The 16,929-nt window shown below is 40.0% G+C and overlaps 1 protein-coding gene across 2 annotated transcripts in view; it reads right to left on the bottom strand.

Annotated features, from left to right (window-relative positions):
- Positions 1-16,929, bottom strand: part of PLCB1 (phospholipase C beta 1) — a 637,760-nt gene that overhangs the window by 97,637 nt on the left and 523,194 nt on the right. For both annotated transcript variants that reach the window (XM_024192884.3, XM_024192885.2), the window contains exons 24-27: positions 16,491-16,623; positions 12,000-12,053; positions 10,601-10,820; positions 6,961-7,138 (exon numbers count right to left, since the gene is read on the bottom strand). In XM_024192884.3, coding sequence (XP_024048652.1) covers positions 6,961-7,138; positions 10,601-10,820; positions 12,000-12,053; positions 16,491-16,623 — 585 coding nt within the window. The remainder of the gene's footprint in view (positions 1-6,960; positions 7,139-10,600; positions 10,821-11,999; positions 12,054-16,490; positions 16,624-16,929) is intronic.

Here is a 16,929-nt window from a genome sequence, read left to right as displayed (position 1 = left end):
TAAAAAAAAGTAATCGCGATTAATCGCACTGTTAAACAATAGAATACCAATTGAAATGTATTAAATATTTTTGGATGTTTTTCTACATTTTCAAATATATTGATTTCAGTTACAAGACAGAATACAAAATATAGAGTGCTCACTTTATATTATTTTTGATGACCAATATTTGCACTGTAAAAATGATAAACAAAAGAAATAGTATTTTTCAATTCACCTCATACAAGTACTGTAGTGCAATCTCTTTATCATGAAAGTCCAACTTACAAATATAGTTTTTTTGTTACATAACTGAACTCAAAAACAAAATAATGTAAAACTTTAGACTCTACAAATCCACTCAGTCATACTTCTTGTTCAGCCAATCTCTAAAAAAAACAATGTCACCTGAAAGAAAGAACGGGTGTTCGCATGGCACTGTTGTAGCTGGCGTCGCAAGATATTTACGTGCCAGATGCAATAAAGATTCATATGTCTCTTCATGCTTCAGCCATCGTTCCAGAGGACATGCTTCCATGCTGATGACGCTCGTTAAAAAAATAAGGTGTTAATTAAATTTGTGAGTGAACTCCTGGGGGGAGAATTATATGTCTCCTGCTCTGTTTTACCCACATTCTGCCACATATTTCATGTTATAGCAGTCTCAGATGATGACCCGCACATGTTGTTCATTTTAAGAACACTTTCACTGCAAATTTGACAGAATTCAAAGAAGATACCAATGTGAATTTTCTAAAGATAGCTACAGCACTCGACCCAAGATTTTAAGAAACCGAAGTGACTTCCAAAATCTGAGAGGGATGAGGTGTGCAGCATGCTTTCAGAAGTCTTAAAAGAGCAACACTCTGATGCGGAAACTACAGAACCCAAACCACCAAAAAAGAAAATCAACCTTCTGCTGATGGCATCTGACTTGGACGATGAAAATGAACATGCATCGGTCCACACTGCTTTGGATTGTTATCGAGCAGAACCTGTCATCAGCATGGACTCATGTCCTCTGGAATGGTGGTTGAAGCATGAAGGGACATATGAATCTTTAGCGCATCTGTCATGTAAATATCTTGTGATGCTGGCTACAACAGTTCCATGCGAACGCCTGTTCTCACTTTCAGGTGACATTGTAAACAAGAAGCAGGCAGCATTATCTCCTGCAAATGTAAACAAACTTGGTTGTCTGAGTGATTGGCTGAACAAGAATTAGGACTGATTGGACTTGTAGGCTCTAAAGTTTTACATTGTTTTATTTTTGAATTTTTTTTGTACATAATTCTACATTTGTAAGTTCAACTTTCATGATAAAGAGATTGCACTACAGTACTTGTATTAGGTGAATTGAAAAATACTGTTTCTTTTGTTTTTTACAGTGCAAATATTTGTAATAAAAAATAAATACAAAGTGAGCACTGACCATTTTCTATTCTATGTTGTAATTGAAATCAATATTTTTGAAAATATAGAAAACATCCAAAAATATTTAAAAATGGCATTGTATTACTGTTTATCAGCACAATTAATAGAGCAATTAATCACGATTAATCTTTTTAATCACACAATTAATTACGATTAATTTTTTTAATCGCTTGACAGCCCTACTTGTAAATTCTCAGAAAATCCAGTCTATACTCAGAGAGTAAGCACTGAAAGTTTGTTGAGGATATACTGCATTTTTCACACAAAACAAGGCTTCTTTAAGTGCAAAATCAAACTCAACCTTAACTATGGAGTTCTGAACAGCATCTCCGTAATGTGAAATGAACAACAGCTGTCCATGAATGCAGCATAAACACTTTCTCCGTGTAATCACACATCTCCCATTCACCAAGACAAGTTACGAACAATCAGATACGTGAGAGCATTCCATATGTATTTCACACAATGAAAGAACAATGAAGAGACAACACGTTTGAACTCGGTAGTTTTAGAAAATGGCAGTGTCCCTGAGAGCCTTTAGGCCTTGATCCTGCAGAGAGTTTTGCAGGCAGATCCCAGCACTCACACAGAGCTCCTAATAGGGATGGGATCTTAATTTGCACAGTGTGACCCAATCAAGATCCCTGGTATTACAGCAAGCAGGGAGTTAGCTTCAGACTTAAACCTCACACAATTGTAAGAGGCAGAGGGCATGTCCACACTACAAATGCTGTATCGGTGTAGCTGCACTGATCCAAATGCAGAGGGGAGAAGAGCTGAAGCAGTGGGGGGATGGGGGGGGGAGAAGTAGATTAAGCCAAGGAGATGCGGAAAGGAAACTGGGACTGGAGGCTGGCAGTGGAGGGGAGAGAGAAACTGGGGCTGGCTGAACAAGAAGACTGGGACTGGCAGTAGGAGGTGGAGCCTGGGATTGGTTTGCAAGGAGCCTGGGACTGGGATTGGCCTTGTCTACACTACAGGGGAAAGTCGAGCTAAGCTATGCAATTTGAGTTACATTAATAGTGTAACTCAAGTCGACATCGCTTAGATCTATTTACAGCGGGGTCCACACTATGCTATGTCGACGGGAGAGCGAGCTGCAGTCGATTTAGCGGGTCTTTACTAGATGCACTAAAGCAACCGCCGATGCGTCGATCATCACATGTCGATCCCCTGGTAAGTGTAGACAAGTCCTAAGTATCTTTGGGTTCCATCGTATTAAATGCAAAGCTTATGTATTATTGTGGGCCAGGATTCTATGTTACCTCTGTAGGGCGGAGATGTGATGTGAGGCGTGGGAGTTCAAAGGACTATCCTAAAAATGTGCCAGACAAGAATGGACAATAAGTGTTAAGTGGATTTCCTGGGGTACGCCTAGGGGGAAATTAATGAAAGTTTCCCACCTCTGGTTATGCAAAACTCCTGCCTTTTGAAGCTGTGTCCTGTAGCTAAGTCTTTGTCTGCTGATTGCCTGTTCCCAGAGACTGGAGATCAAAGGCCCAAGGGATATAAAGAAATGGCTGAACTGCCCAGCCTGGCTTCTGGTTCTGAATCTGAGACAGCAATGACCTTGCAACACTGGGGAAAACCCAGCTTTGGGTTTTGAAGGACTGACATCTACCAGAGCCCAACGTTGGAGTTGGGGGTGACCTCTGGTAAGCTTTTTAGCAGGTAGGTTCTTTTATTGTTTTTAATATGTTTTCTCTGTAATGCTTCCACCTGAAGAATAAATGTGCTTGGTTAGAAGGAGTGGTGTGGTAACTCATAACTGCTGGCAATCACACTGTTCACAGTAATCAGAGAGAATGCAAAGTGCAGACCCTGGCCTGTTCAGGCAGTCTGGCTTGCTGGGGATATCATAATGTAAGGCAGGCAACTGTGCAGCTTTAAAAAACCCTGGTCAGAAGAGAGTCAGATGCAGGTCTCTGCTCAAGTGAGGTGACGGCTGGGAGCCAGAAGCCTAAAATGGGTGCCACTGATGGACCAGGAGGGGGGAAACAGGTGCATCTGCCCTGAAACTGCAACAGAGGGAACAAAGTAAAAGGGAAAAGGAGGCAGATCAGACAAGGAACTCAGGTGGGAAGGGAGAACTGGGATAAGGGTCGCAGAGATCGGACGAGGAGCCTGAGGAAGGAGATTGGGACTGGAAACCATTTGGGATGGAGAAAGAGTCACACAGAAGGCCACGGTGAGAGAGAGAGAGAGACAGATTGGATGAGGAGCTGACAGCAGAGTGGAGGCATCGCTAGGCAAAGAGTCTGGGGACAAAGTGCTCGAGGGGAGGTGGAATGTGGGTAACTGGAAATGGGTAAATAAGGAGAATAAATAAGGAGATTGGGACTTGAGGAGACTGGATGGATCAGAGTAGGACTTGATGGGCCAGGACACTGGGATGAGACACCTGAGGAGTGGAGACTGGGACGAGTTGGAGCAGATGAGTCAGATAGGGTCATGCTTGGGGAGAAAAAAAGCAGAAGAGTTTATACCTATCCCCCATGAGACACTCCCTTCCAGAGCTCTGAATGGAACCCAAGATTCCTGAGTCTCACCGTTTCTCGCCTGTCAGCAAATATCTGTGAAACCCATTCACGAAGGGTCCCATTATCTCTAGTGCTGGGCCGTACACAGCACGACAACCCACTCTGTTAGCTGAAGTGGCACAGGTCTGTAGCATGGATCTAAAAGTTCCAAACCTGCTGCTGATCCATGTGGTGTCAATATGATGGAATGTCTGCTTTTTCAGTTTGCTGCTTATCCAACCTTAATTTGACCCCCTTTTACATATGCATTATGATACAGTCTTTAATTACACAATTACATTCAATTTTTTTCCAGAGGAAAAAAAATCTATATCTATCTTCCTGAAAGGTATGAACATATCAACAAACTATAGCAAAAGGATACATCAACATGAAAAGTTCCCACCTAAACTTTTATAGAAAATAAACTGAAGACATTTTAAAAATGAAAACTACTGATATTACAGAAGGGTTGTTTACGTTGTTTTTTAACAGATGAATATTAAAAATTACAACAGCTATGTGTACTGTATAGAAGCAGCCAGATTCTTTTGGACTTGCACTTCAAAGAACCTTACTGCATTCACTGGGGTTCCGGGGCAGCCACGCAGTGTTTTTAAGCACAAGTTTTTTCAAAAACTGTTTTTTAAACAAGAGTCTGCATTACAAACTGCCCAAGGTCTACAGTGCAAAATACAAGCCAAGTCCTTGATCCAGCAATCCCCCAAAGTGGATCTCTGTGTGGACCCAATTGCAAGTTAGGGACTGAGGGTGAAATCCTGGCCTGGTTAAACACAATGGCCAAATTCCCATGGACTTATATGGGGACAAGATATCTGCCCTAACTTTGATGATAAACTACAAAAGAGGCAAAGATGACAAGCGCACTCCTACCCTTTCTTGCTTTGCCAGTTAATTTTTATTAGCTCTGTGTTTCTCAAAAACATATAAGTATTTAGTCACTCTATTAGACTTACATATATAATCAAAAATAACTCAGTATATTAAATTGTGTGGATTTTTTCACATCAAGCAACATCATACATTTTTTGCTTTTCATGACATTTGATGTATGTTGGAGTACGTAAAGCTTTTCAGGTAACAAGAGAAAACTTAACTCTTTGTGAGGAATGAACAGAAAGAGAATTTCTCAATTACCTTAAAGACAACGTATTGTTTTGAGTGCTGGCAGAGAGCCAAGACAAAGGATTTTAAAAGTCTTTATCGCTAACATGTTATATCAAAGGGAAATTTTCTAACTGCAATTTTTTCTAAGCCTGAGCACTGTAGCTACTTGAGAAATGATGGCAGAACAGTAACACTAGGGCATAGGTGGAATACATCTGTAGCCATTCTTATGATGGGCTATGTTACCTTGAGGGTGAGCACTTGAGATAGGAAATTACAAAGTGTAACTGCAAAGACTACAACTTGCTGATTAGCTGCTAGCTGGAGCATAGAAGGAAGCTAGAAACACATAGTTTCTCAAAGAAACAAAGGGATGGAACAGACAACTAAATAGGTCCTCTGTGTAAGATACCTAGATAGTTCCCATCACTGTAGTATCTGATCAGCTCTCATCTTTAATGTATTTATCCTTGCAACAACTCTGTAGGTAGGGAAGTTCTATTATCTCCATTTTACAGATGGGGAACTAAGGCACAGAGAGGCTAAGTGACTTGCCCACGCTCGTACAGTTAGTCTGTGGTATAGTAGGGAACCCAACCTGGGTTTCTAGAGTCTCAGACTAGGGCCCTAACCACTGGACATTCCATCTCTCCTTCTTTTGCCTCTGTTTAACTTGTATAAGTCTATCAGTCAGGATGTTCCACCCACTCCATAGACCTGCCAGAGCTTACTTCTATTCTTGTCTTGCTTACTGCTGATTAATAAGATCATTGTGTGCTTTATCAAAATACCCCGTGTGGTTACAGTTTTCTTGAGGCTTCTCCATCTCTGGCCCAGTCCTTTCACTGATAATACAATCTGCAGAGGCAACTGTCAATCAACAAATAACTAAAACCTCTAAGAAAAAATATTTTCTTTGTCCTATGTCACACCTTGTGAGCAGGATTTTCAATAATAGTAAATACCTAGCTCTTATATAGCACTTTTCATCCATATGTCTCAAAGCAGTTTACAAAGGAGGTGTGTATCATTGTTCCACTTTTACCATTGGGGAAGCCGAGTGCTTGTGGTTGGTATAATTCTGCTCTTGTTGAAATCAGTGGAAATTTTACCATTGACTTCAAAGGGAGCAGAGTAGAGCAATGCTGAGTGCATTTGAAAATCTCCCTTGGTATATTTATATAGCTTATAAAAATATTCTTGGAAGCCATGGAACTGCTTTGGCATTCCATTCTATATCTTCTGCTTGCTCTAAAAGTTTCATAGAAATCGATACACTTCCATGAAAAGTTTTAGTTTTGACGAACTGGCATTTGCTGTAAAAAATCCCTGACCAACTCTGCGTGTAAGGCTAGACTGTCAGTTTCTAATCCGCCCCGAGCAAGAATCAGTGCATAGCTGTACAGCTGCAGGAGTAGACCAGACTATCAGGCACAATTCCCTCCCTGATTTCTCCCTTGCTCCACAGTGGAAGCAGCAGGTTTACATTCCCTTCAGTGCTCACTCAGCTCTGCCGGCTGGAGTGTTCAGGTTGGTGAGGAGGGACAGAGTTTGGCGTCACCCATTTCTGGGTGGTAGGAGGAGAAGCAGTGGTCTCTCTCCCACCTCCCTGTGATGCTGGTAGCCCAAGCAAGTGAGTAAGAGTCAGTCTTACATGTGGCGTTTGACTAGTTTATTTGTGTGGTTTCATGCCCAAGTCACCATCTAGCATTGGCCACAGTTTTGTTTTCACTGAACACAGAATGCACGCTGTGGAGATGGATAAATTAAGGCTCAGAACTGGAGTCCGGGAAGGGAAGTGCAGGACAAAATGCAACTGAATTAATAACAATACCTAACTTCCACTAATGACTGAGAGAGCCTCAAAAAAGAAGTGTAAGCCGTGAGTCTGTACACTTACCAGCTTAATATGTTCTCGCTTCTGATACTTTTCACTATAATACTGTTCTTGTCGGAGATTGAGCAGCTGCTGTTGTTGCTTTTCCTTCAGTTCTATTAACTTCTGGGTCATTTCTGAGTCAAGGGCAGCCAGTTCTTGTTCAATAGTTGAACTGTGATCCGGGCTGCCAGTTTCACATCTGCAAAGACATATGGAATACCGACAACTCATTCAATAGGTACAGTTAGTACAATTCCTATTTTTTTCTTTCTTTTTCTTTTCTTTTCTTTTTTAGCAATTGTCTAAAGTAGTAGCTGTAGCCATCAAGAATGCATAAGTCTCTCTGCGTTGTATATGCTTACTAGTGCAATTATACCATCTACCACACACTTAAAATGATTGGCTGGTTTCTCCACTGATTTGCATTTTCTATGCAAAATGAGTGTAAAACATGTAATATTGTGGTGGTGGTGGCTATAGTGGTTTAAACTCAATTTGCACAAGGTGCATTGCAGTGCAGTGGAGAATCAGGATCAATATCAATAAGTAATAAACATAATCGCCAACATTTTCCCAAACTGGGTGTAAGTTCACATTTATGCACCTAAATAAGTGGCTTGATTTTCAAAATAGTCCAGCCCTCAATGAGAATAATGGGAGCTCTTGGGTGGTGAGCCTTTTTGAAAATGAAGTCACCTATTTGGTGCCTAAATGGGGATTTAGGAACCTAACCTGAGGCCTGCATTTATAAAAAGCCTCGCCAGTGTTTGTTCAGGAGCTAGGAACATCCCTATATCTGCTAACTTACTCTCCTTTGGAAGTTATGTACAGTGAATGTGTGTGTATTTGTGTGGAAGTATTTAATGAACTGCAGAACTGTGGACTTCTGTGAAAAAGGAAACTAGCCGAGGAGTAGGAAACTGAGTAAGGCAGCACACAGAAGCAAAGGAAAAATTAAAAAAAGAATCTAAAAACCAAACTCCCTAAGATGCAGAATGAGATTTTGGTCTTGGGAAAGAAAGGTAAACGAACAAGGGCAGGGAAAGGGATTGATGAGGGAGCAGTGAATGGTGCATGTGAGAGTGAGATAAACAGTGCATAAAGTTAAAGGATTAAGGTAAAATAATAACAATCTAAACAAAAAAAAATTAAACATGAAAGAATATGCCCTGATCCATATTCCTACAGATTTCTGTCCTGCATGTTGGCATTGGACCATACAGCAGATTACAAATTTCTGCATAACACAGCTGACAAACAGCGCTAACGAATTTTATCGACTCAAACTTTGGCTGTTCAAACTTTGGCTGTTTTCAGAATGTTCAAATTCTAAGTTACTTAAATATGGGGAGGCTGCTTTAGAAGTACAAAATTCCTATTAAATTGAATGAGGGTTCTGTCATTGGACAATCATAAATGGCCAAGTTGCCTTCTGGGAACGATTTGTGGGCTAATTCACTGCCAGTTACTATCAGAGGTGTTGTTATGGACGTCAGAGGCCAGAAATCACTCCTGGCTTTTTCTCTCTGCTTGTCTCCCAGAGATTTTTTTGTTTAATGTTCATGGTTTTCATATTTTAAAAGCTATGATGAATTGCAAGTAGTAAATTGTATGAAATAATAAAAAGGACTTAGAATGTAATGGTGATTATTTGAATTAAATGAGTTGCAGAATGATGCTGTAATGTTTACTACATTTAAATACATTATAATTAAATGAAAATGCTGAATAATTGGGATGAACTGAAATCTACCAAAAGGCATCCCTGATTAAGCAGGTTCAACTGTGGTATTATTAGCATCTAATCCTACATAAACTTAGGCACATGAGTAATTATATTTTGCATAAGTGTTTGTAGTCATTGTTTTTAGGGGTTTTATTGATATATAGTTCATTGCTACATGCTCAAACTGAGAGTATTCCAAAGATTTAGTGAGTCACAGTACACTTCCCACATCAAATTGACAGAAATAACTACACTGCCCATACCCCTTTATTTTCTAACAAACTAAAAAAAAAAAATCACTTTCACACAAACAAAAAAATACAGGGCAATGGAGGATTGAAAAGTAGACTGGCCCAGAAAGGGACTGCATAAAGGGAAGGGGGCCATAACATCTTGCCCAGATCTACTTACAATAAATCTATCGTCACCACGTGGTCTAGAGAATTCATATTTTGAAATTTATTCAATTACTTTCCGCTGTTAGTCAGTAAATCTATCAGGTGTTCGATTCAAGGAATAGGTCTAATTCTTAGTATTCTATTAACAATTCTTTCCAGGGTTCCAGTTTGGAGGCAGACACAAGTTAACAATGGCCCTCCTTGCCACAAATAATAAAACGGGACCAATTTTGATTTTCATCTCTAGGGTTGCACCTTTAGAATTCACACTGTGGGACCTAGAGCCATTTGTTTGCTCGGGTTGGGCCAGAGCATGGGTTGTCCTATTGGTCTCTGCAGGGGAGTAAAGGGGCATAAGGTGGTCTCTTATCTCCCCCCTGTGGACTACATGCATGAGTTACAGTGTAAAGGAGAAGGGGCAGCGGCAGTTTCCCTGGGGATACTCCTCCTCCTTCCCTGCAGAAAAGCAGGGAGGCATGGGAAGTGTGCGGCACCTTGCAAAAGCACATCAGCTAGTACAACTGTGCCTGCTAGGAGAGGCAAGTCATCTGTGCCAGTAAAGAGCTGATGCAGATACCTCCTGCCTGCAGCAAGGAAGGAATCAGGGATTGAATTGTGACTCTGTAGTTATGAGTTGGTCCCTGGTCTGCTCCTGCACCTAGGTGCAGCCTCTTACTCAGGGCATGTGGGAACTCCACAATCAAGTGTGTGCTATTTGTAAAAGAATTAGGGTGACCAGATTTCTGAAAGAGAGAACGGGACACTGCACATGGCTGGCCCAAGGGCCTCTCCTCCACCTCCCCCCACGGGGGCGGGACCGAACCACGCGCCTGAGCCCTGCCTCCTCCTCCCTCTCCCCTCCTCCTGCACAAGGCTATCACTGGTCATTAGTGCCCTGCTTGCCTTCCCTCCCTCTCCTCCCCCCCCACCCCCGGCTGTCCTTGATCGCTCCAGCCTTGCCTCTCCCCTGCACCGGGCTGGCCTCGCCCCTTGCCCCTCCGCATGTTCCTCCACACCGCACTTCTTTGACAAATGTTGGCCAGAGCAAAGGGGTCAAATGCCCACTTTTGCCACACACAAAAAGGAACAGCTGGGGCAGGGCTTAAGAAAGGGGCTGTCCCGGGCAAAAGAGGCTGTATGGTCACCCTAAAAAGAATGGATTATCAGAACAACTGAATCCCAGGACAGCACCATACAGATGACAGTGGGTTTCTCAATACACAAGTAGTGTGTCCCCTATTGTATAGGGAAGGTGATATATACAAGCAATCTACCATGTAAATTGGGACCGCCTTCTCTGGTTGCGAGTAGAGAACAAATGCATCACAAGGGGGGCTTCTATCCATTGTTGCAGGTCCCACCTTCATTTCAAGATCTCTGCCCTCATTCAATCTATGAATGTCATGGCCTTTGTTTTTCATCTGTACTCTTGTGCTATCTCCACATACTTGTTGTTATCAATTACAAGTAAATGGGTAAAGATCTTTTGTATTAAAGGAGAGGACACTAACATACCTTCTCATACCAGTTAACATACCTTTTCTTACTTTCCCTTTTTGTGTTTTTTTCTAAGACTGCCCTACGACGCAGGTAGTCGTTCTGGATTTCGTTGTATTTTGCAGTGTGCTCTTTGATCAAATCAGTGGTTTTCTTGTGGTGTTTCTTTACAAGGTCCTTCATTTCTTTGTAGTGCTTCTTCTGAAGTTTAACAAATGACTTCTGTTGTTTTAGCTCCTCAATAGTCTGTGCTTCCACTTCTGCAACAATAATCACGGAAACTGCATCATTTTTCTCTGATTGAAATCGTTATGGAAAAGAAGCCAAAGCTCTGGATGGGCCTCCAATTATGAAATTTTAAACAGTGCAAGCCACTGAATTTAACTGAAATCCAAAGATAACCTCAAATGCAGTTCTGTCCTAAGGTACGATGCAGTCCATAGGTAAATACTGTTACTTGTTCCTTTCCCACTCCCTTCTCTAGGCAACAGTTTGCATAAGGACACATTTTCATACCAGTACACAAGGCTTTAGCTGTGCTACAGTTTGACAAGTAACTTCTATTTTCAGTTGAATGTCCAGGAGAATTGCAAAACTAAAGCTTCATGGACCAAATTGAAAATATACCTCTTACTATAGCAGAATCAATGTACCCTTCAAAGAAGTTGAACTAAAGGGCTTCTCAGCTTTGGAAGTGAAGAATGGACTTGATGTCCTCAACAAGCTAAGCCAGCAATGACATTCAACTAGGTACGATGAAATACAAGTGGTGTATCTTATTGTTAGGAGTTATGCCATTGACTTCAGGACTGGGCTCTACATTGCACTGATAGCTACACTCTCATGGGTGCATCTCCAAAATCTCCAATAGTAAGAGCTCTAGCGTATGCAAGGCACTGGCATTAAGCCATCTAAGTCTGCTCAGAGCCAGTCTAGATGACACGTTGGTCAGAATACTGGTACCTTCTCTGCATTCAGACTCCGAATACAGATGCTCCCCAGGTTACGCAAACCCGACTTACGCAAATCCGGACTTACGGAAAAAGTTCCTTAAGCTTTTTTTTTTTTTTGCGTAATTGTTGGGTATACGTTCCCGACTTATGCAAAATTCGACTTACGCGAGGTGTTCCGTGCATAAGTTGGGGAGCGTCTATACTCCCACCATTACTGGCACGGGCGGTAGTGCAACAGTGCGAGATATTAAGAAAAAGCTCCCTGTAGGGACCCAATCCTACTCTCATTGTAGTCAATGGGGGGTTTGCCATTCAAGATGCAGGATTGTGTCCTAAGGGAACATTTGCCACAAAGTTCTTTCAGCAATAATCAGACAATGAAAAGTCTAAACCAGGTAGCCTATTTTACGAAATGTACGTATCCCTGGACAAAACCGTAATATTCATTCAGAATATGCTACTGCATAACACCTGTATTTTTATTACCTGTTAGGACACTCTGAATAAGATCTTCTGTTTTTGCAGGTGCTTTCACAGAACCTGGAAGTAAAAGATAGTATTGATTTCCATTCTTTTTAAACAGAAGTCACATGTGTTGCCTGTAGAAAATTTATATATATTCTATATCATTATCGCAGTTGACATAGCATATACAGTTGTGTAAACATTCTGAATAATGTGAGGAAATATATTTTTAGGTACCTTTCACACTGCCCAAGAGTAGCAACATGGATGTGGATCCCAATTCATAGATTATGTGTTAATTATATTGATTACTTAAGAATTCCAGTTATCACTTTGAGGGTTGACAGGTTCTTTTCCCAAGATCAGGCTCAGTATTAAAATTACTGTAGAGTTGGGAACCCTGATGTACACAGTTGCAACACTCACACTATAGGAAAACTTCTGTATTTACAATAGTTTATTAATACATTTAGCAAAGTCACAAACACTCCAGCTCAGTAAGGTAGATGGATATAGTACAGAATGTCCATCTGCACATCCATATACTCACACCATTCCTTGCAGAACAACCTGAAATGTTAGCCATTATCTTCCTCATCACCATCACCTTCCTCATCCTCACCAGTGGCCATCATCCTGGCATCTCCCAAGGACTACACCTCTCTCTCCTATTGCCTGCAGGCTGGGATGCAACTTGTATAATATGTTACGCTGATGCCACTATGCCTAATGCACATTCAGTAGGGGCTTCTCCCCTCTTCCTTATTTGTATTTCCTCACCATACTAATGTTGAGGTGCCCTTCTCCTATTGGTTAGTATACTAATGATCTCAATTTATTATCATGTATGTCGATTCGTTGATAGGGCATACTTGTGGTCAAACATCTGTGAATGTTATCTCATGTTCATGTAGTTATGGTAAATTCTGAGAAAATTTCCCCTTAAACACTTTATTCTCAGTTCCCCAAAACTTGGGGGTTACCATTGGGCCATTTATCTGTGCCAACGTTCATAGGCCTCAAGCTTTATGCTAAGTGCTGAAGCTAATGTTGTACAGGGTACAGGCCTTTAGGTTCCTTGCATTACTGCTGAATATAATAAATGTGGAATATAATGAAAGCAAGACAGTGAATATAATAAAGGCAAACTAGCCCTATGGTCTACAGAGGCAACACTTGTATCAACACCAAACAACACAACACAACATAAAACACCCTAGCCACCTCACTTTTCTTATGAGAGGGATGCCGCTGAACTCAGTGGGACCAATCGTGTGAGTAAGGTAAACAGGATTTGGCTCATGGTTAGTAAAACACTGGTACTTTAAGTGACAGTTCAAAATTGCTTTAAAAGGGTCTGATACAACTCCTCTGAAGTTTGTGGAAGTTGGATGGGGCCTATGATGAACAATCAATAATTAAATTGGAAATAATGTAGTTTTAGAATTCTTTTAAAAATAGATATATCAATACAAATGTATACAGGCCTCCATTTTCAAAGAATGAATTTTAAGTGTACAGTAAAAGGTAAATACATGCACAAATAACTGGAAATATTTTTGTAAAAGCAATTTAAGAGTCTACCGCACTTGGACATAAGGAACTGTTGTGCAAACGACCTTGTCCATAATGGAACACTCAGCTGCACAATTACAGAATACTTTATTATTTTCAAAACTCAGGAAAAATGTCTATGCTTGCATCTGTGCCCCCTTCTTCATTAAAATACATGTCCTCTCCTATTTACATCTTCCTTTGTGTGAGCAAATTGCTTCTCAAGTATCATAGGCCCATAGCCAAACCAATAAAAGTGTAGGCGTGGGTGTTGAGATGATGGGGCAATTGTTTTGGAGGACCTGAGACAGGAGTAAAAATGTACATTTACCAGGATAATGTGCATGGGGGGTATTATTATTTATTTAGCATTAATAATGCTTGTGCTGTATTAATATATGAAAATGAAGACAGCCCTTAAGACACAGCAATTTAAGAGACAGAGGCATGTAAATATTCAATAACAGAAGACTGGTCACCCTGGGACATCCAGAGGTTGGGATAACAAACTCACTTCTGGAAGAAGTGAGATTTTAGAAAGCATATGAAGCAAGGGACATGTGTACTTTACTGTAAGACTAGGAGACGTTCAAAACATATTGCTATTATGCTTATCAACATAGAGCCAGGTATCAAAAAAATGCTCAGCATACAATATCGGGGTCCGATTTTCTACACAGCTCAACTCCATTTAGGCACCTTCATGAAGTGGCCAGATTCTTCAGACGTGTTTGGTATTCCATGGCATCCATTGTTCTCAAGATCTCACTCCACTGGCACAATGGGAAGTGTTGGGCACTGCGGAAAACCGGGCCCATTGCGTTTAAGTGCTGCACTGGTACTTACGATTCACAAGCAAATACCAGAGCTATGTTCATCTGGATTCTGCTCATTGCCTCTCCAAAGTTCAAGGAGTCCTTGTCTATGAGTGTGTTTTATTATTATTATTATTTTATTAGAGCTGTTGATTAATCACAGTTAACTCATGTGATTAACTCAAAAAATTAATTGCGATTAATCGCACTGTTAAACAATAGAATACCAGTTGAAATTTATTAAATATTTGTGGATTTTTTCTACATTTTCAAATATATTGATTTCTATTACAACACAGAATACAAAGTGTACAGTGCTCACTTTATATTATTTTAGATTACAAATATTTGCACTGTTAAAATGATAAACAAAAGAAATAGTATTTTTCAATTCACTCTATACAAGTACTGTAGTGCAATCTCTTTACCGTAAAAGTGTAATTTACAAATGTAGGGTTTTTTTGTTACATAACTGCACTCAAAAACAAAACAATGTACAACTTTAGAGCGTACAAGTCCACTCAGTCCTACTTCTTGTTCAGCCAATCGCTAAGACAAACAAATTTGTTTATATTTATGGGCAATAATGCTGCCCGCTTCTTATTTACGTCACCTGAAAGTGAGAACAGGTGTTCGCATGGCACTTTTGTAGCCGGTGGTGCAAGGTATTTACGTGCCAGATATGCTAAACATTTGTATACCCCTTCATGCTTCGGCCAACATCCCAGAGGACATGCTTCCATGGTGCTGATGCTCGTTAAAAAAATAATGTGTTAATTACATTTGTGACTGAACTCCTTGGGGAGAGAATTGTATATCTCCTGTTCTATTTTACCCACATTCTGCCATATATTTCATGTTATAGCAGTCCTGGATGATGACCCAACATATTTTCGTTTTAAGAACACTTTCACTGCAAATTTGACAAAATTCAAAGAGGACACCAATGTGAAATTTCTAAAGATAGCTACAGCACTCGACCCAAGATTTTAAGAAACCGAAGTGACTTCCAAAATCTGAGAGGGATGAGGTGTGCAGCATGCTTTCAGAAGTCTTAAAGGAGCAACACTCTGATGCAGAAACTAGAGAACCCAAACCACCAAAAAAGAAAATCAACCTTCTGCTGATGGCATCTGACTCAGATGATGAAAATGAACATGCATCGGTCCACACTGCTTTGGATTGTTATCGAGCAGAACCCATCATTAGCATGGACGCATGTCCTCTGGAATGGTGGTTGAAGCATGAAGGGACCTATGAAACTTTAGTGCATCTGGCATGTAAATATCTTGCAACACCGGCAACAACAGTGCCATGAGAACACCTGTTCTCTCTTTCAGGTGACAGTGTGACAAGAAGCGGGCAGCATTATCTCCTGCAAATGTAAACAAATTTGGTTGTCTCAGTGATTGGCTGAACAAGAAATAGGACTGAGTAGACTTGTAGGCTCTAAAGTTTCACATTGTTTTATTTATGAATGCAGTTATTTTTTGTACATAATTCTACATTTGTAAGTTCAACTTTCATGATAAAGAGATTGCACTACAGTAATTGTATGAGGTGACTTGAAAAATACTATTTCTTTTGTTTTTTACAGTGCAAGTATTTGTAATCAAAAATAAATATAAAGTGAGCACTGTACACTTCGTATTCTGTGTTGTAATTGAAATCAACATATTTGAAAATGTAGAAAACATCCAAAAATATTTAAATAAATGGTATTTTATTATTGTTTAACAGCGCAATTAATCACACAATTAATCATGGTTACTTTTTTTAATTACACGATTAATCGTGATTAATTTTTAATCGCTTGACCGCCCTATATTTTATTATTATTATTTATTATTTCTGTCTTCAACTCTTGTATAATCATGACCTGTTTCACTCCAATGGTGACTGCTTTTCAGGCATAAGTGGATACAGTATGTGAAGCCTACAGGTATCCTTCTGGAAGAAAGAGGCTATTACTAATGCTGTGAAATAAATAATACTATGTGTTAAAACATAGGACAATTTCCCCCTACTCATTTTATATAGCTTTTTTTTAATGCAAAGCACACACAGAAAGTGTTATTCAGCCATTTCTTGGTTTTGTTTTTTAAATAATGAATGTAGGAAAAAAAGCATTTAAGTCTTTTACCCGGGGCTGGTTGACTATGGACAACCTGAGTTGCTGGCTTCGTTGTCAGAGAAGTGGAGTGACTTAGTCCATTTTCTGCTGGTGTTGGTCTGGGTTCATTATTAGCTTCTGATGGTGCATCCCCCTGATCAACCTAAAGATACAGAATATTTTACATTACTTTTCCAAATAGGTATATACATAATAAATACATGCAGGGGGAGGGGGAGGGAGTTATTTATTTCCAATCCAACCGTCTTGCCTCTTTTGATCCTGAAATTTCGTACAGGTTTTAAATACACTGCTCTAAAAGAAAAATCTGGACTTAGTAGCTTCAGTTTTCCACTGTATTGCAGTTCATTTTTGCAAGTTAACTTTCAGAAATACAGCACATATCTTTCTGAACAATTATTCTGAGTGTATTTTTGTCTTGTATAACCTTTAAAAAAATGTTAATAGG

This window comes from Terrapene carolina, unplaced genomic scaffold (genome assembly GCF_002925995.2).
Source record: "Terrapene carolina triunguis isolate 2854851 unplaced genomic scaffold, T_m_triunguis-2.0 Scaffold132, whole genome shotgun sequence".
NCBI lineage: Eukaryota > Metazoa > Chordata > Testudines > Emydidae > Terrapene > Terrapene triunguis.
The sequence above is the reverse complement of the archived record's forward strand: the minus strand, read 5'-3'. Positions and strand labels throughout refer to the sequence as shown.